Below are 22820 nucleotides of genomic sequence, written 5' to 3'. Positions count from 1 at the left end.
GGCTAACCAGGTGCTCCCAGACCAGATGGGAGATATAATCACTCTATCTAGTCTTTTTCTGCCCATTTAACATGCCCAAAACACTTCTCCTGGGAGGTGCCAAGAAAGCATTCTAGACAGACTCCTGCACCCGAACCTCCTCAATTGGCTCCTTTTCGATGCAGTGGAGCAGCAGTTCTATTTTGTGTTTCCCCACAATGTACAAACTCCTCAGCCTCACATATGGAAGGATGAGTCTAGGCACCATAAATCCAATATCATTCACATTCAGTCTTCAAAATTATTTTACATTCAGCTTTTTAGACCTGTGTTTTATTTCCAGTAAGCACTGTGATAATTGTAATGACCTTAGTTGCAGAATGATGTGAAACTGGTTAAGGAGAATGCCACAGAAGCAGGAATAAGGGAATAAACGAAATAGCCCACGTTCCTTAAAATGGAAGTCTCTGTCATTAGTTTGCCCTTAACACAGCACAGTATAGACCCAAACAAAGCACATTCACAATGGAAGTGATCTTCGGATCATAGCAGTAACTGAAATTCAGCGTTATGTTTGAATGATCAGTGTAGTCTCAAACATAAGATTAATGGAAATAAATCCCCCAAAGCCCACAAAGCTGATTCGTTTTTGTGATTTGCTCTTTTGTGGTTTGTGCATACACATGTGTGTGTGTGTGTGTGTGTGTGTGTGTGTGTGTGTGTGTGTGTGTGTGTGTATTTATATACACATTAAAAAGAAAATAAGAAATATACCTACATATTTCTTGTTTCAATCCCATACAGTAGATTTGATCCAGTGTATGTGTTCAAAATTTGACCTGATTCATCTTGTAGCACAAACCAATCAAGAATTAAAGTCACAAAAACACTTTACCAAGAGTTTATGCTGTTGCAGTAAGAAAAATAGGGAAATTGGCACTTAAAAAAGGCACTGCGTCTCCCTCATTAAGATCCAATCAGACTGCAACAAGCCCATTTGAAGTCACCAATTTCTCCTCAGGGAGAGAGTTTATAAAAAGAAAGCGATCAAATAAATCAGTTAGAGAACATGGCTACCAGGCACCTACTCTCCTTCTAGCTCCTATCCCCTGATGAATGGTTAACATGCAAGGAAAGGAGGGTAAGGCAAGAAAGGGGAGGGAAAAATTAGGGTAAAAAAAGGAAGGATATAGGGAGATGGAGACCAAGCACACACCTTCGGTGAGGGAGGACACAGGCAAAGAGACCTCCATGCATGCGGCTGACTGGGCCTTGCGGAATGGCGGTCGTCCGGGCCCGCGGCGGGTGAGACGAGGCCCCTCAGGGGCCCCTGGAGCACGGGGTCTCCCAGATACACATGGCTGCGAAGTTGGACTAGTGCAATGTCCATTCACATGATCTGAAACAACGGGCAAAGCATTAGCACAAATGCAACTGGGCTAGGGTAACTCCGACAGAGATAGGTAGAGAGAGAGAGAGAGAGAGAGAGAGAGAGAGAGAGAAAGGTGTGTAAGACAGAGGAAGAAGGAGTCGGAGAAAAGCTGGTTAAGGTAGATGTGAAGGAAAGGGAGAGCAAAACATTCAGGAGAAATGTAATGCAATAGCAGGATTGTTAGTTCTAGCTTATAAAACGAACACAAAAGTAAAAAAATAAATAAATAAAAATAACAAAGCAAAGTACAAAGCAATGGAGAGAAATAAACAGATAGTGGTAGAGTTGTCATTCGCAAGAAACTGGCATTGCAAGGGGATTTTCTCATCCTCGCCTCGCTTCAAAATGTATACAAGAATTTTGCATGGTTTAGAAGTGAGCATTACAATGGATTGACTGCTTTCATTTCAGAATTTTCATTCGGAAGGAATAAAATCCTTCACACATATTCTCCAAAGACTATGTTGCAATACCCAGGCAAAAAAAAATCATCATTAATGTACTGCTGTATGTAGAAAATCTTCAACACCGAATTGTTTCTACATTTATTCTGCAAAGTTAACTGTTGCCTCAACATGTTTTCAAAACACCAGCATTTCATGACCTTGGTATAACAAAGTCCTTATAGATTACAGTTGAATGGAGGAACTGTATAATCCTTTGGGCATGACTTCTTGGAATGAATTTTACATGGTATAATAGGATTTCTGCTCTAATGCATTAAAAATTTAACTTCTATAAAGGTGTGTTAATAAAATACTTTTGATTTGCAAAGGATGAGGAAAACCACACGGCTATGCCCTAGGCCGCAGGCATCTCCATATGAATTTCCCCTGGCCTGCACTATATATCTGGACACTCGACAAACTCACATTTACCACTCCATTAAATTGTACTGAATTGCTTCTTTCATCCTTTAGAATGAAGATATTAGGAATGAAGTGGCATTCCAGTGCACTCCAGGGGAAACTTGTGTATGATTAAGGACTGTGGAGTGACATACTGTATATCCAAACTAGATATTCACCTCGCTGTATGTATGCATCATCACACATACACAGCACGCACACACACACACACACACACACACACACACACACACACACATGGTCCCAACCACACAAAGTCAAGATTTCCAGTGAGCACCAGCACCTTATTTAAAGATTTGATACCCACATTCAGCAACCTGTAAACCTGAACTACACATTAGTCCACTCCCTGGTCCAAATCAAAGACAGACTTTTTTAAGTATTAATCTTATACATCTTTATCCTCACAGTCCATTCTTCATAAAAATACAAATCAAAAACTCCAAAGAGAAGGAATGGAAATGAAGATTAAGAACCCTTTCAACCCCTTAACCTTTAAGCATGCGAGAAAAAAACAGACGAGAAGAAGAGAAGTAGCATAAGGTAGAATTAAAAAAGTTAAGTTAGTGAGAGACAGATTTTGTAGATTTTGAAAACGATAGAAAAATGATTCCAATCACAATGAAGCAACACCAGAGAATGGGATCCAAGTCAGTGCATGGCTGTTCAGAGCACGACGATGATCCAATCACAATGGAGCAGGCGGTTTTCGATACATAAAAGAATGGTCCAGTAGGGTTAGAGTGGTTATGCTGAGGTATAAAATGATCCGAATAGGATGGAACAAGGCCGTTTAAAAGGGATAAAGAAGAGATAAAATAAATGAACCCACCGCAATAAAGTGAAATTTTCAAAGTTTTTTTTTCCAAGTAAAGAATGGGAATGAGATTCAAGCTACCTTCGTAAACACTTGCAAAATGTACAGAGAGGAAACATTCGACAAACTGAAAGAAAGATGGTTTCAGAAACCGCACACAGAAAGGAAGTGAGTACACTGGTGTCTGCCGTTTGACAGAGAAGAGTGAGCTTCATACTGTATGAAAAAAGAAATAATAAAGCAAGAGCACAAAAATCCCTCAGCATGATCTCGGTAATAGTATGGGAAGAAAAAGAGATGAGTCGAAAGAAAGGAAAAGGGGAAGTTCAAAAAGAAAAACTGCTCGCTTTCGGCCTACCGTACCAAGATCACTCTTAAGATCAGTGGGTAGACTTAACTTTCTGCCTGGTCCCTTTACTGAAACAAAAGAAACAGGAAAAAAAGAGGTAATTAATCTGTTAAACAAAAAGCAAATTGGTGAACTAAAAAGAAAAGAAAAGAAAAGAAAAAAACAGGGAAACGTAAAGAATGAGGTAAACGAAAGCCAAAGTTTTTGAAAAAAGTCAACATTCGCACATGCATTGGTGCATTCATGACCATGCGAATTCATGCTTAATCACAATTAACCACCGGAAAACAGAGAGTCCAATCTATTCTGCTATTTTAAACACACTTATAACTTATCTAACATATCTTTGCTATTTCTTTCTGAAATTGACATTTGGGATTCACTGTAGTCTGGTGGAGTTGTCACAATATTAGAATCATAAAACAAAACAAAAAATCAAACAAACCCAAATAACATGAAACACACATTCACACTCACAGACTTACTGTTCCTTTTAATATAAAAAGAAAAGAAAGAAATCAAAAGGCAACATTTTGCAAGCATTTTGCAGCAATACTGCAAAGGTCAGAGGCAGGTAAGAGACATGATACTGGACATTTGATATATTGTGATTGTTAATACTGCTAAGAAAAGACAATGTGCCAATGATTTATCTGCTCATATTTCAGAGCTGAATTGCTATATAACCATATATAATCTATATACAATATAATCATAACCATAATAATAACCAATGTAAACCATTTATTTATTTATATTTATTTTTGCTATTCACAAAATAGCAAAAATATCACGGACAGAAATTTTTACACAACACAAAAAATATATTGTTTTATACAAAAACTGACCGTTGATAAATGCAGCCACTTATTGATCACTGCTGATACACTCTGTGGACCAAAGTATTGGACACCCGGCTTTTCCAGCCATATGTGGTTCCTCCTCAAACTGATACCAAAGAGCTGGAGGTACAAAATTGTATAGGATGTGGAGGTGGTAGCATGAAAATTTCCCTTGAACTTGGAGACCCAAACCTGTTCCAGCATAACAATATTCCCAAAGTCAGCAATTTGTGTTTGTTTTCACCAATTTGCTTTGATCACTAATTAAATATCTATATACATTACTAAATAAATAGTTATTTCATAAAAGTACTGTATGTAATGTGTTAAGAAAGACCTATGAGGAGTTGAATTAAAGACGAATGAAACAAACGTGTCAGATTCGTGATACAACATCAATATGAACAATATTCTTCAGTATTCTAGCTTCTGCTTACTAGTGCCTTATTTACATATGCGTATTACACACCCTCATTATCCACATATTTCACATCTAATTCATATTTAACATCCAGTTCAATGCTTTGTGCTTTGTACCTCTCTTGGGCTGATAAAGAGTCATTCTGATTTCACCCCATTGGAGGTGGTAGCATGACATTTTCCCTTCACTTGAACTTGGAGACCCAAACCTGTTCCAGCATAACAATGCCTCGGTGTACAAAGCCAGCTCCATGAAGATATGAATGATAGATCGAAATATAGAATGATAGAATGAAAGTTATGATTTAAATGGGTTGGATTAAAAGATCTTGAGTGGCCTGCTATAGAGCTCTGACCTCACCCCTACTGAGCATCTCTGGAATAAATTGGAACACTGACTACACACCAGTACCTGAATTTACTAACACCCTTGTGACTGAATGACCACAAATCTCCACAAGCGCACTCCAAAATCTAGTGGAACATCTTCTCACAAGAGTGGAGGTTATTAAAACAGAAAATGAGTGCTAAATGTGGAATGAGATGTTCAAAAAGCACAGTCTTACTTTCAGGTGTCCAAAAACTTTGGTCCATATAGTGTATATAGTGTATATTCAACAAGTTTTGAAAGCCATCATGTCAACTATGGGGGTATTCAAGTAATTTATAAAAAAAAATGAGGGGGTAAATGTATGAGTATATGTATTTTAAGTATATTGTTGTATGTCTCACTAGTTAAATATTCCCAAAGCCAGCAATTTGTGTTTTTTCCTTTTTCAATTTGCTGTGATCAATAATTAAATATCTATATTCATTCCTAAATAAATAGTTACTTCATATAAAGTACTGAATGTAATGTGTTAACAATAGATTCATGATAGAACATCAATATGAACAATATTCTTCAGTATTCTAGCTTCTGCTTACTAGTGCCTTATTTACATATGCATATTACACACCCTCATTATTTACATATTTCACATCTTATTCAAATTTAACATTCAGTTCAATGCTTTATGGTACCTCTCTTGATGAATGGGCTGATAAAGAGTCATTCTGATTGCTATGTTTAGTGTGTTTTGGGATTATTATCAGTATTCATTTTTACTGCTATTACATATACTACTCTTTCTACGCTTTCTATAATTGTTATACTTGTTGATCTTACTGAGATTGATTTTGATTATTTCATTGCAAATCCAGCATTTCTCAGGGTAAAATTTTACCTTTAAATTTACACACACACACACACACACACACACACACACACACACACACACACACACACTTCAGACAGATACGAATTTGTGCGTAATAAAATGGCACAAGATTAAAGTAATAAAAAAAGGTACAATAAAAAAAATTAGAAAACTATTTGTGATCAGCTGAAGGGGTGAATTTATGTTTCCAGCCTGTTGCGCTCAGCCTTCTTTAAAGTTACTAAATTCCATGGAACGAGAATGTCTTATTTCAAGATTGTGTTTTGACATTTTTTTATTACTATAATATATAAAAAAGACATTTCTTATAAACGCAATTTCACTAAGAGTCCGAGAAATGATTTTGAATGGCCCTGTCTCTGTGCCATCTTAAATGGCAGTGATATAAACAGCTTGAGCTTCTGGAGCCATGGTAATAAAATGTCCTTGTACTTTCAGATCTGGACACCACAGGTTGATAGATTGGAATTCTATTAATGGAATGAGTAATCTACGAAATAGAAATCTCTGCCAAAATGATTTTTTTTGTGAATCACGCCAGGAACAGCGCCTCAAATCTTGACTGAAATGTCCTTCAGCATGTAAACAGCAGTGCCTTTATATACATTCAGTGGCACTGATTTTAAACAGTATGGTGGTATATGGAGGCCTGAAGTAACCTTCATTTCTCCATCTCTCTTTGTTTGCTGCTTGTAAAAGTGGAGACAAAGGGGGATTTGAATGTAAATAGAGGTGTTGTTCGGTGTGGCGCAGAGGGAAATTGCTCTTGTATGCAGCAGTAATTGAAATTTGCTAAATCAATAGCCCGTGCCTTACAGGTGAAATCCCTCCCATTATGTCTGCTGATGCTGATAAGTGCGAGTGTGTGTTTGTGCGAGCCAGAGAAGAGAAATCAACAACCCTTTTTTTAACATCATGTACAAATCTCAATGATCCATTGGCAGTGGGCTGGGATTTGATGACATCACTGCCAGACTTGCATTGTGTGTGTGTTGCATAGATAATCTATCATACATTCACTTGAGTGGGACTTCATGAATGGCTAAAGGTCTCCAGGAAACAAGCATCAGGCCAGAATCAAAATAATAAGAAGGGTAAATTTGGATTCTTTTCACAGGACCCATTGTCGAATTGCTCTGCGTCACCCTGTAATTTACATGAATTAGTGATATGATTTTGCTCTTTTCAGCCGTGCTTCTTTTTCGGCTCCTACAAAAACACTCTGGTATTTTGCAGCCATACCGGATTTTCATTCATTTATTCATTTATTCATTTATTCACTCATTCATTCACTCATTGTCTTCAAGTCACAATTTTTCCCATCTTGAGTGTGTTCATATGTACCAAATACACAGTATACTCTTCAATGTTATTCATGCTTCATTTGGGGCTCAGGATAAAAATAAAGCCCAGTTAAAAGATGCAATATTTAATTTCTTCTTCAATATTTCATTTCTGTTTTGTGACCTCAGTATTATCATAGTTTCCATATTATCTCATCCATTTTTCATTCATTTATCATTCATTTTCCATTCACAAAAAATATACTACTAAAGGATCTAAAGTAAAAGTAAAGGCTTTAAACGTTCTGAGCAAAATACACTTCAAAAAAGCACTTTAGGAAATACAAATACAAATAAATAAATATCAAGTGCACATGCAAATTCGCCATTCTTTTCTACCATGCTCGGAGACAGCCTTACAGTCCTTCAGTGCATTCACTCCGTATTTGCTTGCATGAGGTTATATGATGTTAGGTTAGCAACTACTGGAAACACAGCTAATTGGCGAGATTTTACAAGCTAAGTGGATGCATATTGTAGTGCCAATGGAAAGAATTTCATGATGCGTATATAAATTAAAAACATAAAACTTTCAGACAAGAATTTGGGGAAGCTGTGGTGTAGCTGCCTCTTGCTAGTGTTTTTAAAAGATGATTTAATTTCCAAAGGCAAATTAGCTGATGCAAAACCCGTAGCAGCACAGGCAATCTGCAACTCAAAATGCAAGAGAACATCTGCATTTTATCCACCAGCACATACATACATACATAAATACATATGCAAGCATGGATGAGGCGCGGTGTTTGAGAAAGACAAGTGAGCGTCCATGAAATAAACTATGGGCCATACATCCCTCCTTCGTTTTCTCAGCTGTTTCACTCTCTTACATGCACTTCCATCCATTTGGACCCCAAGTCCTAATCCTATATGCGACATTAGTTGAGTGAACTCATTCTTTTCTCCCTGTCGTTTTTTTCTCTCTCTATCTCTTCCTGCCCATTACGTAGTTTTTTATTACACAGCTTTCATGACCACTCATCATCCTCCTCTCTCTCTCACACACACACACACACACACACAAGTGCACCCATGCCAAATAAGCACCCACACGCCTCCCACACACCTGCACACACATGGAAAGTTGACATTGTAAAGCTGCAAGAGGAGATGAGAAGCACTAGCAGCTACGAACAGCTAGGCAACACACACTACAAGCATGACTACTCCTACAACAGCATGCCATTAACCGTCCCTCTTGCCCTGGTCCATGTGTTCCGAGTCTTACCATTGTCCAACAGGTAAAAGACTGGACTGTAATGGCTGGCACGGAGATTGGACACGGGATCCGGTGTGCCCCGAGGCTCATTGTGTACATAGGAAGAGTAGGGCACTGAAAATCAGAAAACCATAACAAACACACACAAATGCATAAATAAACACAAAATCAGACCTAAACATGAAAAAATACATCTAGTTTGTGCGGGATCCTCATGTTCATGTAGAGGAACTTTTTCTCTTTGACAGCAAAAAGAAGCATTGTTTAACAAACAATCATCTCAAACCAGCAATCAAAGCTAAAATGGGAGTGAAAACCTGACATTGAAAACCTGCCATGTAATCGAGAAATGGTAGTGAAGATGCCAGGAAAGGTGATGCATAAGAACAAATTTCTCCTGAAAGAACAATGCTGCTCCTACTTTAAGGGGAAAAAAACATTTATTAAATTTTTTATTTGAATGCCACAAACACCCAAAAGCTGATGATAAAAATGTTGCCATTAATGAGTTCTTTTAAGATTTACAACCTAGACATTTTTTAGCATTTCCTCTCTGGCCAGGTTTTATTAAATGATACCAAATGAATAAAAACAAACTAAATCTGATCATGCACTGATAAAGAATTAAACTCTGCCAAAGCTGTCGCATTTCGAACCTCACAGGTGAGCCACGTATAACGAGCATGTCTAAAAAAAACCTCTTCCTGCCAGTCCCTGTCACCTTATTATTTCACAATTTCTTCTATTTTTTTCCAGAACCTTCTTCTTCGCTTTACTCGTAACCATCTTTTTCTAAATATAATCCAGTGGGTCACCATCAATGGCTGACATTTCAGCTTATTAGCCACCCGGCAGAACACCGGAGTCAACACGAGGTCAGAGCGAGCTGCAGAAGAACTCCTCAACCCCCGGAACAACAAAGCACAACAACGATGTGCCAGCCAGCACCCTGAGGGAGAACTTCAAAGAGAGAAATGCAGCCCTAATTACTGAAGCTGATGAAGAGGAGGACAGCAAACCGGGTGAGGTAAAAAAAAAAAAAAAAGCAGACACCAAATCACAAAGGAACACAACAAGTTACACAACTGTAAACAATACCAACGTGATAATTAAAAACGGTTGTTTGTGGGATACTGCTAAGGAACCGATACTTCGTGTATCCCAAAAATGATAGTTTACACAGGGGCCTGGTGCAGTGTGTGATCCTGGGCTTTGCAGGTGCTACTTTCTTCTTCTTGCTCCTCCTGAGAAAATTACAGCAAATTACCGACAAGCTCTATGGTGGATCATTTTAGCTGCATAGGAATAAACCCCTCTGAGAAAGATGCGGTTGCTTTATGGTACATCGGTTATTTAGCACCTTGTACATGCACGCTTCTTAAACACTGATCCTGAATCATGAACAATGCTTCAGAGGAGTTTTATAATACTTAGTAGCCTTTTCCTCCTGTCTACTGGATGAACGAAAGAAACTCAGCTTTACTTACTTCATTATTATTTCATGATCTATTTCTTTACATTTGCGATCCAAATCTCTCCTCTCACAGCCAGTTAAAAGAAAGTAGTCACATTAAAAGATATAACATGATTTCTCGTTATACACACACAAAAAACCCTCAATCATTTAAAAGGAAAATGACATGCAGAGTATATATGGAAATCAAGGGGCATCGTTTGAAGCTGGCCATCAAATCTGGACTTTCCCCAATCTATATAAAAAAGGAAGGAACTGGCAACTTTCAGCAGACTTTTCCTTCCAGTTATCTAGATTCACTACTACCTTCTCTCAAACACAATATCCTGCTAAAAGAAGGATAAATCCGGTGTGACTTCTGATTTATGGAAATGTAGTCTGTCTCTTGCCAACAATGTGAGCACTGGAATATAACATCTAAATGTCAAAAAATCTAGAGTGGATTCTACAGCATGAAGAGAAGGTGTTTACATGCAGTAATGTGGGAGACAGGAATTTGTATAATGTATTGCATTTCCTAGAATCCACTGCACCTTCATGTCTTAATCACATGACCTGATCACAGCAGTGATCACACACACACCCATTTTACTGTTAATGGGCACTAGAGGTGGCTGAAACCATTTTTATCATCAATGGCAAAATAAATATTCTGTCTGAGATCCTTTGCGTGAGGCGCAAAAATGGAGTATATGAGATGATATCACAAATTTTTCAAGACAAGTTTTGTAACATGCCAACACATGGCAGCACAAGGCTGCACGCACAGTCGCAGGGAGCACCGACTTTTAATAGTCAGTGTGCCAAAAAACATCGACCTGTGTACATCAGGAGCTGTGCAACTGGTGCTATTTTGACCACGTGCATTGCCCTGTCTGCTATTCTGCCTGCTTGCGCACTCTGTCACCAAGCTCTCCTCACACGTGAGTTTCTCGATGGAAACAACATGCGCCGGAAACAATATATTCTTCCTGGAAAAAAACATATTGCAAATTCTTCTATTGCTATATTCTACTTTTAATACGAATATAATACATAATTGCACAGGTTAGATATTATTATAAGAACATATATTTTTCAACCCTTTTATTTTGTATTCTATTTTATGTATCAGAGTGGTCATAAAAAGCATGTCATTGCATGTCTTATAAAAGAAATCCAAGGTAGGATCAATATTTTTTATGTGAGAATCATGTCTTACAATATTACATCAGTATCTAAGGTATCAGTACTTTAGGATCGATCGACCTAATGAGCACGTGTATTTATTTACACTCTGTACTTCAATCGTTGTGTTTGTCGCTCATGGATGTCCTTGCTTTTGTTCATGTTTGTATCCAGGGTTAGGGTTCATTTTAGGGTGTAATTTTGTGTTTGTTTTCATGCCTTTTGTTTGTACTGTTTCACCATTTTAAATGTTATCTGCACTTGCATCCAAATCTGCTCATATCACATGGCAGCTGAAGATGGCAAAGTTTTTTTAAGGAATTTTATGTAGCATAAATGTGCACTACGTTATAACACTATTCCCTCAGCATTCACATGTTTAGCATTTGTGTATTGAATTATCATCTCGTTTGCAAACAATACTACATGTAATAATAATAATAATAATAATAATAATAATAATTATTATTATTATTATTATTATTATTACTACATGTAGCATTGTTATAATAATAATAATTATTATTTTTTAAATAGTTATTATTGTTAATAATAACAATTAAAAAATAATAATATTATTATAATTTATTACAATTATTGCTTGTTTATTATTAGAGACAAACATGTCCCCCCGTCCCCATTGAACTAAAAAGTTTAGATTTTACATAGTACATAATGTTGTAGTACACTGTATTGTTTTACTTCTTTTGTGTGTTAAATAATGGGAGTCACATAAAGGAGCCCAGTGATATTTGCAAAGCTAATCTGTAAATCTTGCTTTCTTGAGAACATATACATGATATCATTGATATATATACTGCATAACTTTAGATATTGTCGCTATTTAATTAATGAACAAATACATAAGAAAACAATCAAATAATTTTTATAATCATGCTTGCTGCATTTTTGTTTTTCTTTTGCAGTTTATGACAATTTGGGTAGGACATGGTAAATATTACTTATCAAAGCATAGCTATTGTCCTTACATTTTGCCCATGGTCTCCCACTCTAATCGATGAATACAATGGATTCAGGGATAAGAATCCTGACTTTTGTTCGTTGCTGTACAAATATATTTAAAATGATTAGAGTCTTAGCAATCACACACAAACATTTTTGAACATTGAAAGAATCCTGTGCAAGTTATGCAAGTTGTTTAGTGCAGGAATGTGTAGAGTATACAGTAGTTGCTAAGCGCAAGCATGAAGTCAGCAAGCACCAGAGTTAGTCAGCAACCCATAATTTAGGGTCGAAATCATGTAGTGTGCACTGAATCATTCCTAAAAACCTGATTGTCCCCATTATTTCACACTAAAAACATTTTTGCCTGACAGAAAAGCAACAGCTGTTCAATCTATTTTTCCATTGCAAATTCATCCTCTCTGGCCCGGGGCTGCTTGTATAGTGACTCATATTGAGGCCTGCAATAACTAAATAAATAAAATTTATACATAGAAATATCATAGCTTGATGAAATATTAATGGCTGCTATTCCTCTTAATATGATGCATAAATAGCTCCTGCACTGAGTGGTGATTTTTGAAACACATCTGTCTCCGAGTCCTTCTCCCACACATTATGCTTATTTAATACACTGTTGGGCAGATAGCTAAACACCTACATGAGTACACACATAGGTGGTACACACAACCTACACACAGTGTTAAAACATAAGGCAGCACCGATACCACAAACATACAAACATGTGCGCACACACACACACACACACACACACACACACACACACACACACACACACACACACACACTTATTTTACTACATTTCTGCCTTTAACCATTAGGTGCAAGCAAAGAGCTTTGCTAGTAGTCCCCTGCATCCTCATCATTCAAACAGGCTTCACAAAGTACAGAGAGAAAACATACCAAAGCACAGACTGGTGCAGTCAGAAATACAAAAAGAGAGAGAGAGAGGGGGTGGACTTTAATGGCTAAAGAAAGCAATCTTTCAATTCAATATGCATTAAGCATCATGCATCAAAGCTGCCATATCCTTGAGATATTCAACAAATCTTACAAAGGACCAACATAAAATGCAGGGCAGTATAGAGAGATGTGTGCAGATCGGGTGAAAAGGGACACAGGAATAAAGAAGTTAAATGAAAAAGCAGTTGATGAAAAGATGTAATAAATGCGCAGCGATAAAAGCAGCATGTAGCTTTAATCAGAGACAATGAATTTCTCTTCTCGAATGCAATTTTTGTTTTCATGATCTTTTGTGGGAATTCATTTGAATGCATAGACTCATCAAAAACATTTTAAAAAGCAAGCTGACAACCTCCGGGAAATAGCTGATAGTGGAAGAGTGCTCAATGTGTTCGTGCAAATGGTATTGTCAGTGTCAAACTGTCAGAACCATGTTTCAATATGCAAATGCAGGTCATGCAATGCATGATTATAAAGGAAAGGAGGTGATGTGTGCAAGGTTGGGTACATTTCCTAAATTGCCTGTTGGATAATCTAGACATCATTGATTCATTTATTGCTTTATTCTAATTAGGGTTCGGGTGGATTCCCAACACTAATTATAACCCTTCTCCACCAACTCCCCCCTGCCTGCACTCTTTTCTTCACTTCTCTAACACACTCTCCATTACTTTGCACTGTTAACCCCAGGTACCTGAACTCCTCCACCTTCTCCACCTCTTCTCCCTGCAACCGCACCACTCCACTGCCCTCCCTCTCATTCACACACATGTACTCTGTCTTACTCCTACTGACTTTCATTCCCCTTCTCTCACCACAAATAACAATATCATCCGCAAACATCATAGTCCATGGAGACTCCTGTCTGACCTCGTCCTTCAACCTGTCCATCACCACTGCAAACAGAAAAGGGCTCAGAGCCGATCCTTGATGCAGTCCAACCTACACCTTAAACCAGTCTGACATTCCTACTGCACACTTTACTGCTGTAACACTGTCCTCATACATGTCCTGCACCACCCTCACATACTTCTCCGCCACACCTGACTTCCTCATACAATACCACAACTCCTCTCTTGGCACCCTGTCACACGCTTTTTCTAAATCCACAAACACACAATGCAACTCCTTTTGACCTTCTCTATACTTCTACATCAACATTCTCAAAGAAAATATTTCGTTCGTAGTGTTCACAGATGGTCACCTCCTCTCTCAGCTTGGCTTCCACTACTCTTTCCCATAACTTCATGGTGTGACTGATCAACGTTCTTCCCCTGTAGTTACTGCAGGTCTGCACTTATTTTAAAAAATCGTTACCAGCACACTCCTTCTCCATTTCTCAGTCATCCTCTCACCTTCCAAATTTTATTTTTGAACAATCTAGTTAAAAACTCCACTGCCATCTCTCCTAAACCTCTCCATGCTTCTACTTGTATGTCATCTGGCATTTGGTCCAACCGACTTTCCACTTTTTATCCTCTTAATCGCTGCTCTCACTTTCTCCTTACTGATCCTATCTACATCCTGCGTCACCATATCCACATCATCCAACCTTCTCTCTCTCTCATTTTCCTCATTCATCAGCTGCTCAAAATACTCCCTAAATCTTCTCAACACCTTTTATTTACTAGTCAACATATTTCCATCTTTATCTCTTATTGCTCTAACTCTAACACATTCTTCCCAGCTCGGTCCCTCTGCCTGGCCAATCGGTATAAATCCTTTTCTCCTTCTTTAGTGTCCAACTTCACATAGAGCTCCTCATAATCCTTTTCCTTTGCTTTGGCCACATCCCTCTTCACCTGCTGCTGCATCTGGATACTGTGTATATGAGTGTGTATAATCACCCCACGTGTATCAATGAGCCTTGGCTGCCCATGACCCTGTCGCCGGTTCACCACTGTTCCTACCATTAACCACTATTGATAGATACTGACCTCGCCAGACCAGGGACAAGAGTTGCAGTTTTGGAGATGCTCTGACCCAGTCGTCCAGCCATCACAATTTGTCAAACTCGCTCAAATCCTTACGCTCGCCCATTATTCCTGCTTCTAACACATCGACTTTGAAAACAAAATGTCCACTTGCTGAATAATTTATCCCACCCACTAACAGGTGCCATGATAAAGAGATAATCAGTTTTGTTTCCTTCACCTGTTACAATGTTATAAAGTCATAATATTATGCCTGTTCTGTGTGTGTGTGTGTGTGTGTGTGTGTGTGTGTGTGTGTGTGTGTGTGTGTGTGTGTGTGTGTGTCCGTGGTCTGCAGCACAGCTAATTCCACGTTTTCCAGTACAGTTGACGAATAGAACAAAATCTATTAAGTATTTACCTCCATATAATCAAGTGGGTGTAGTTTTCAAGTTTAGTGTGGGAGTGGTTACCTGAGGTGGGTGATTTGCTCCTTTCCAGGTCCAAAGAAACCTGGTTATCGGAAAGTTCAGTAAGGCCTGTGCGAGCCAATCGGAGAACAGAGATAGTGGAACACAGAGGAAGAGAAAGCAGATAAAAAGAACAAGTGACCACACAAATGAAAACAAAATAGACGGGTGGTGCAGCTATAATTCTGGAGTCAATAAAATTAGTCTATTTGTAATTCTTTTTGACTTCAGGGATGAGAGAAATGACTTCAATTTTACAAAGAGCCATTTTTATCTATTAATTTTTATAGATCTCCATTAATTATTAAAATGAAATATGTGACATTATAATATACTGTAGTACATAACGATGCTATAATCTGAACGTGAGTGTGTGCAAAACTGCAATGAGCCTCTACTTCCTGCAAAAATAAAGAAACCCTCCAGAAACAGCTGTGCATGACCACATTGTACAGCTGGTGTGTGAATGTGTGTGAGTGTGTGTGAGTAAACATTCACTGCACAAACATGAAGAGGCCGGCACTGCACTGGCATCCATCACTTTATATATTTTTGGGCAGGTGAGAAAGAGAGATTGAGAGGCGGAAAAAGAGACTTCCTGCAAGAGGCATATTATGATTAAACTAACTCTTGAATAAATGCATGAATTTAAATCAGGCATTTATATCTAGCATTATAATCAATGCAGTGCAAGCCTCATTTAGTCACAAGCACAGCAAACACCACAATCAGGGTCGAGGAAAATGGACACAAGAGCATAACTCCTATCTAAACTATTATAATGTGCAGACGTTTAGGCACATTTAACTTCATTTTTACAACGGCTATGAAGCTTGCTTTCAAAATGCTCGGCTCTCCACGCCGAAATGGATCATCTTAATTTTATGTTTTAAAAAAAAAAAGCACGCCTACATGAATTAAAGCCCAATAAAGCCAATGATTTATTCATTTGTGCCAGCTTTTAAGAATACTTAATATTCCTAAATGTGTGAATTAGCACTCTGGTTCTTTGTTACTGTGACGGATGGTTTCACCTTTGAAATGTGAAATTAATGTTCGGCATGTCTGGAGATTTTATAAACCCTGATTGGTTCTCTAACACATGACAAAAGCTTAGCAAGTATGCAGACCATGAGGTGACTGGATGTTTAGCATTACTTGCTTATATCCTATAGAAATATTCATTAATTTCTTAACCCATAAATGCATAACTTGGATCTTTTTATCGAATGTTTGTTAAGGTTAAGCCTGCACATATATAATATTCTACACCTGATATGTTTAAAACTAATTTGTAATCTCTGCAGGATTGATGATAAAAAGCAATGTACAATTAAATGAGCTTGGCATTAGGAAACCTGGAGATCAGTTTCTCATTATAGTTTAGAGCTATGAAATGTACAGAGAAAAGGTTTATAAGTAAGTTTGTGAATTTATCAAAATGCAAAACAAACTGATGTTTTCATACTGGCCAGATGTTCCACTAGTATGCTTGTGGAGATTAGTGCCCATTCAGCCACAAGGGCATAAAATAAGGTACTGTTGTAGAATAAGGAGGTCTGGGGAGCATTCAGTTTTCCAATTCATCCCAAAGGTGCTTAATAGGCCACTCACGATCTTCCACTTCAACCATAAACCATATCTTCATGGAGCTGATTTACTGCACATGGGCAATATCATGGTGGAGCAGGTTTTGATTTTCTAGCTCAAGTAAAGGGAAAATTGAATGCTACCACATCCAAAGACGTCCTATACAAGTGTGTGCCTTTAACTTTGTGGTTACTGTTTGGGGAAGAACCACATAAAGTATGGCTAGAAAAGTCAGATGTCCCAATACTTTTGTGTATAAAGTGTAGGTTAAAACACGCATCTATAAGATGTTATAAATAAAACTGATTGGAAAAAACAACCCTGTATTTAAGGGTTAATATTAAATAGGCTATACTATATATTTAATATAGTATATATTTATTTAATACTAATATATATTTTATACTAATATTAAACTCCAACAATGCATATCAAAATCGCTAACACACTGCTATTTGCATAAGCATATTGAATTTTTTATTCTAATTCAAACCAGAATAAATAAAGTATTAGATCATTCTACTGATCAATGTAATCAATGAACACCCAATCACCTCATATACCCCCAGCCTCCCAAGCCCATGACGGCTTCTCCAATCACTTACTCTGGTACGAGGTACGGATCCGTTTCTTTGAATCTGAATAAAAATTAGACAGGCCACGCATGCAAAAGTCTGTGACAGCGCCCCCATGCCCAAGCATCGCCACCCACGAGAGAAAGAGAGAGAAAGACAGGGAGAGAAGAGAGAGAGAGAGAGAGAGAGAGAGAGAGAGAGAGAGAGAGAGAGAGATTAGAGGAGAAAGGAGGGGAGAAGAACAAAAAAGGGTTTGAGTGAAAAAGGAGTGTGTCTATGATTGCAGCAAGACCAAGTTGCCTGTTTAATGAGTGAGTGAGAGGGAAAAACATAAAAGAACTTAACTTAAAGAAGGAAGAATGAGGAGCCTGTGTGTGTGTGTGTGTGTGTGTGTGTGTGTGTGTGTGTGTGTGTGTGTGTGTGTGTGTGTGTGTCTGAACGAGAGAGAAAGGGAGTTATAGCACACAGAGAAATACTAAACTCCGTCCCTGACTTTCAACAACCTGCACAATCTTTTAGAATGGAGCGTTTTCATCTCTACTGTAAATGCAACTTTTTGAAAAAAAGAAAAACACATTATGAGTAGGGTAAAACAGTACTGAAGGAAATAGTGACATTTTCAATAGCATGACATTTCCACAAGCCTATTAAAAACACTTTTACTTTATTCTCAGGATCTGGAAGGAACACATTGGTCCTACATCACCAGCTTGTATTGATTTCTCATGATGTCTCCAGAGAGGACTCACAGTGACACATATAAGTGTAAACAGCTACAAGAGTGAAGAAAATGAAATGAAGGGAACATCCCTGTTAATACTTATCTCCTTATGCAAATAAATAAAAGGATAAAGTCCATATCTTTAAAGGATAAAGCACTGTGTTCTCGTTTTATGTTGATTTCTCCTTTTCTGGCTAAAAAAGCAGCGGGTGTGGGTGAGTGCTGAAGCAACATCCCTCTCTTTTATTTACGAGCTTATATAAGCAGAGGATCAAAAAAAACCTCTTGCCGAGACCAAGTGACCCTTCTGCCCACCCCTGCATCTCCATGCTGAGCATCATAAAGGATCTGGGCTGTCCGTTTCGAAAGTTGCTGAAACCTGAACGAATTAATCAGAGCGCCTGCTGTGGAAACAGCCAGCATTGCCACTTCTCCTCCTTCAATCTTCACTTAAGGGCAAGCAAGACAAGACGGACTCTCGAACTTATCGCTTATCTTTATCCTGTGCTCTATGAGCCTGTGCAAAGGTGGGAATGCGGGAAGGAGTATTTGTATGTATGAGAGTATGTAATGAGGGTTGAGACGGATAGGGGGAGCAGAGCGGAAGAGGATCAGGTTGGATTAGTAGAAGTGTGTCCTTGTGACAGTACGAGCTTTTGGCTCTGTCAGAAGTCGTGCTCAAGCAGAATATTGAAATGGACAACATGCACGGAATGCAAATCCGTAACTGCGGCCTGTCTCATGCAGTCAGAGAGTGAGCAAGAGTCTCTGATTTGTGTGTGACTGAATGTAAATTATGTGGGAGTGTGACGGAAAGAGACAAAGAGAGACAGAAGACTGACAGAAAGCAGGGAGACAAGACGGTGAAGTGACACTACATAAGTCTGTTTTGTAATCTGAGTGTGTATTTATTGGATTGTGTACGAGTGTGTGTGTACCTGATGTGGACTGGCGGTTCTTGCGGGGCGAACGTGTGAGGCGTTGATAGGGGTCAGCCGAGCCGTATAACTCCAGAGTGCTCATACACACTATCACTGTCTTCTGCAGATAATCCACAACTGCCAGACCATTACAGTTACCTAGAGCTAACCTACACACACACACACACACACACACACATAAACCAAGACACATGACAGCCAAATCATCAGTAAATAACACAGCAATCCGAGTAGATGCACACAAACAAATGCCTCTGTCAGCAGGCTCCGCCCTTTCTTGTCACTTTCCCCCGAATGATTGGCTTCTTCCCAGCTGCTGCTCAAACATTGTTCATGTTCGTATTTTGTAAATAGCCGTGGGTGGGTGAATTGGCTGAGTAAAGCTCATTTAAATTCAAAAAAGCTTTCTATATTGGCTGCCATTCCAGTAGCTCTGTCCTTGGATCAGGTTTGACCGAATAATGTCTCGCGTTTTTAACAGCTGATTCAAAGAGAGCATTAAGGACGAATTCTAATTCACATTCAGTGTGAGTACAGTGTCCATTTTCTAGATGACATCAACCTGCAGCATTTATGTTATTAGAAGTATAAATGATTGGATGGTGGTGCAGCTCCAGTGGCTTCTATTTCCATTTTGACTTTGTACTACTGTCTGTTTATAGGTTTTCATGTCCTCACAATGGCTTTGAAAGGTTTTCTGGGTTTTTTAGTTTTTTATTACCTTACAGTGAAAGTGAGGTATAATTAGTGTTCATTTGTACAATAGGTCACATGAATGGATGTTAAAACTTTTTGTCCTCTTTGGTGTTCTATACACTTGTATTCCTGCCACATGTATAGTTTTCTAGATGTCTGTCAAGGACGGTGTTTCTCTGAAGCTAAATGAATTCCTAGACATCGCAGTGCGGAGTTTACATTAAGCAGTATAAAAGCAGATATATGACCAATCAAAAAAAACCCTCAAGGTAAAACATGTGTTAAGGGGCTACTCACAGGCCATAGGCAGAGTTTAAATCCAGGCTGGTGATTTGCTGAGGTGGCTCTCCGTCAACCCATAACAATTGGATTACAAGTTCGGCCTGGTATCCAGGGGGCATCCATACTATGCGATCTTTTACCCTGATAATGATAAAAGTTGTTAAATATATTTGACAAATAAATGAATGCTGAAAGCACATCCACTGTTCAATACTTTCAGACTAAATTACGGCAACATGCAGCATCATGGGTTGAATCCCACAGCTAGGAGTCCCACATGCCGATATAAGTGGCTCTGCTTTCTGTGAGGAAAAGCGTTTTTCTTTCCCTCTGTCAATTACTGTGACACTAGCCAATCACCAGCAGTTAAAACAAAACCGAGAGCAGCTTGAGCCTCACCCTTGATTTGTATCGGTCATGTGACAGGTTAATGGGATGGAAAGTGGCAGCAAGAAAATTGGGAGGACATCCCAGCTAGCATGCCGCCCCTCATAAAAGGTTAGGCGAGTTGTCACTCACTTAAGGCAGGGGATGCTGTCTCTCACACTATCCGGAGTGTTACTGCGCGGGCTGGGCGGCTGGGGCGAGTGAGTTCCCACATCTGTTGCACACACCGTATTTTCTGCGTCTGATGGTGAGATTACATCCTCCGCCTCACACTGCAGACGCACATCCAGAGCCTAGGAGTACAGAAACACATGTATCCAGCCATGCATAAATATACAGACACATATATCCATGTACAGGTTGGAAACATTCTCAAATCAGACACCTTTCTGGCAGAATTCTTTCTGTATGTATACAATTATCGCATCCTTTTCTGGAATCACTTCCAATTATGTATTCAATTCAGTTCATTTTTATTTGTATAGCACTTTTAACAATGTACATCACATAGCAGATTTTAAAAGACAAAGTAGAAAAAGTATAGTTTTTACTGCATGTAATTATATGTTTATCAATAATGAATGAGCCAGTGGTAACAGTAGCATAAAAAAATTCCAAGAGATGGTATGAGGAAGAAACCTTGAGGGGAACCAGACACAAAAGGGAACCCATCCTTATCTGGTTGGCTCCGAATGCTGTCCATTTATTACAGTTCTATCATTGTTGAGGTGTGCCATTCAGTGATAGGTGCTTAAATGCAGAGAAGTTGAAGTGTAAGGGGCCTTCCTCAAGGGCCCAGCGATAGCAATTTGGCGAAGTTGGGATTTAAACTGCAACTTTCTTATTAGATGTCTTAACCACTGAGTTAGAGAGTTTATAGATAGATCTAGTATACTAAAAGTATTTTATACGGTGGCCGAGAAGTGCAAAACACATTAACAAATCCGAAAACAAATGAACAAATTCAAAAACAAAATAATGGATGGAAACTTACCGATCATTAGACGAGACACCTGTCATTCACCTGTATATCTTGAATGACAGGTGTCTTGTCCAATGATCTGTAAATTTCCATTCACAAACTATACCTACCTTTTCCGGTTTGTCAGAATTTTCGTTGTGTTTTCGGATTTGTTATTTTGTTTTGAATTTGTTCATTTGTTTTCGGATTTGTTAATGTGTTTTGCACTTCTCGGCCACCGTAATTTTACAATTATAAATCAAACAGAAGAAACATAAATATATAAATATATACAGAGACAATAATGGTGTAATATGGCAGAGTATTATGGTGTAAATATACTAGTTGGTACAAGATAAACTAAAACACACATCCAATCACAAAGAAACGTCACACAAAACTAGACTTTCACCTTATACACACTCACCGTGATAGTGGTGTTGGCATCATGCTTGCTAAAGCGGTATAATATGACATGGGCACTGATGCCCACCACGCAGAAGATGCGGCTTTGTGGACACCAGCTGACCATCTGCACTGCGTAGGGGTCCTCCTCCACCAACTCGGCACTGCGGCCACCTTCACTGGCCTTCACCTTCTCAAACACCTTCGAAGTCTTCAGCTTGTAAAGCATCTGCAGCGTGACTGACCATGGGGAGAAGACATTAATGCGGCTTTATTATCATCTACTGTGATGGACTGCTGATAGAATACTTTATAATGTGTGTGGAACTGTTTTAGGTCAAAGAGATGACTGATATATTTTTTATTCCAGTATAGTCAAAATGATGCCATCATTGCTTTTATATGAACACAAATGTTTTGGTTGTTATGCACTTTATGGAAAAAATTTTGGACACCTGACCATACAATTAACATGTGCTTTTTGAACATCACACAAGCAGCCCACATTTGCTGGTATAATAACCTCCACTCTTCTAGGAAGATGTTACACATAGATTTTAGATTTTGTGTCAGTGCTAGAACAGGGTGTGTCTCAGAGGTCAAAATCATCAAATACAATGTGTGCCTCTAAGTTTGTGGTAACAGTTTGGGGAAGAACCAGATATGGCTGAAAAAGTCAGGTGCTTCGATACTTTTCTCCATATAGTGTATATACACAGTATAATGGTTCATAAAAAGTTTTCCTTTTGTCCGTTTTGTAAAGGAGAACTTTCTTGAAAGGTGGACCTCTAAGTGTGAGCATTT

The 22820-nt window shown here is 38.5% G+C and overlaps 1 protein-coding gene across 9 annotated transcripts in view; it reads right to left on the bottom strand.

Moving 5' to 3' along the window:
- stxbp5l (syntaxin binding protein 5L) overlaps positions 1 to 22820 on the bottom strand; it is a 140107-nt gene that overhangs the window by 13212 nt on the left and 104075 nt on the right. For 2 of the 9 annotated variants that reach the window (XM_046843837.1, XM_046843857.1), the window contains exons 15-23: positions 22039 to 22256; positions 20783 to 20943; positions 20279 to 20404; positions 19283 to 19434; positions 17654 to 17722; positions 15462 to 15527; positions 8497 to 8601; positions 3461 to 3514; positions 1196 to 1378 (exon numbers count right to left, since the gene is read on the bottom strand). In XM_046843837.1, the coding sequence (XP_046699793.1) occupies positions 1196 to 1378; positions 3461 to 3514; positions 8497 to 8601; positions 15462 to 15527; positions 17654 to 17722; positions 19283 to 19434; positions 20279 to 20404; positions 20783 to 20943; positions 22039 to 22256 (1134 nt within the window). The remainder of the gene's footprint in view (positions 1 to 1195; positions 1379 to 3460; positions 3515 to 8496; positions 8602 to 15461; positions 15528 to 17653; positions 17723 to 19282; positions 19435 to 20278; positions 20405 to 20782; positions 20944 to 22038; positions 22257 to 22820) is intronic. The other 7 variants (XM_046843867.1, XM_046843885.1, XM_046843876.1 and 4 more) reach the window with 5 other exon arrangements.

Source organism: Silurus meridionalis, chromosome 3, assembly GCF_014805685.1.
Source record: "Silurus meridionalis isolate SWU-2019-XX chromosome 3, ASM1480568v1, whole genome shotgun sequence".
Lineage (NCBI taxonomy): Eukaryota > Metazoa > Chordata > Actinopteri > Siluriformes > Siluridae > Silurus > Silurus meridionalis.
Note: the sequence above shows the minus strand (reverse complement) of the source record. Positions and strands in the feature narration are given on the sequence as shown.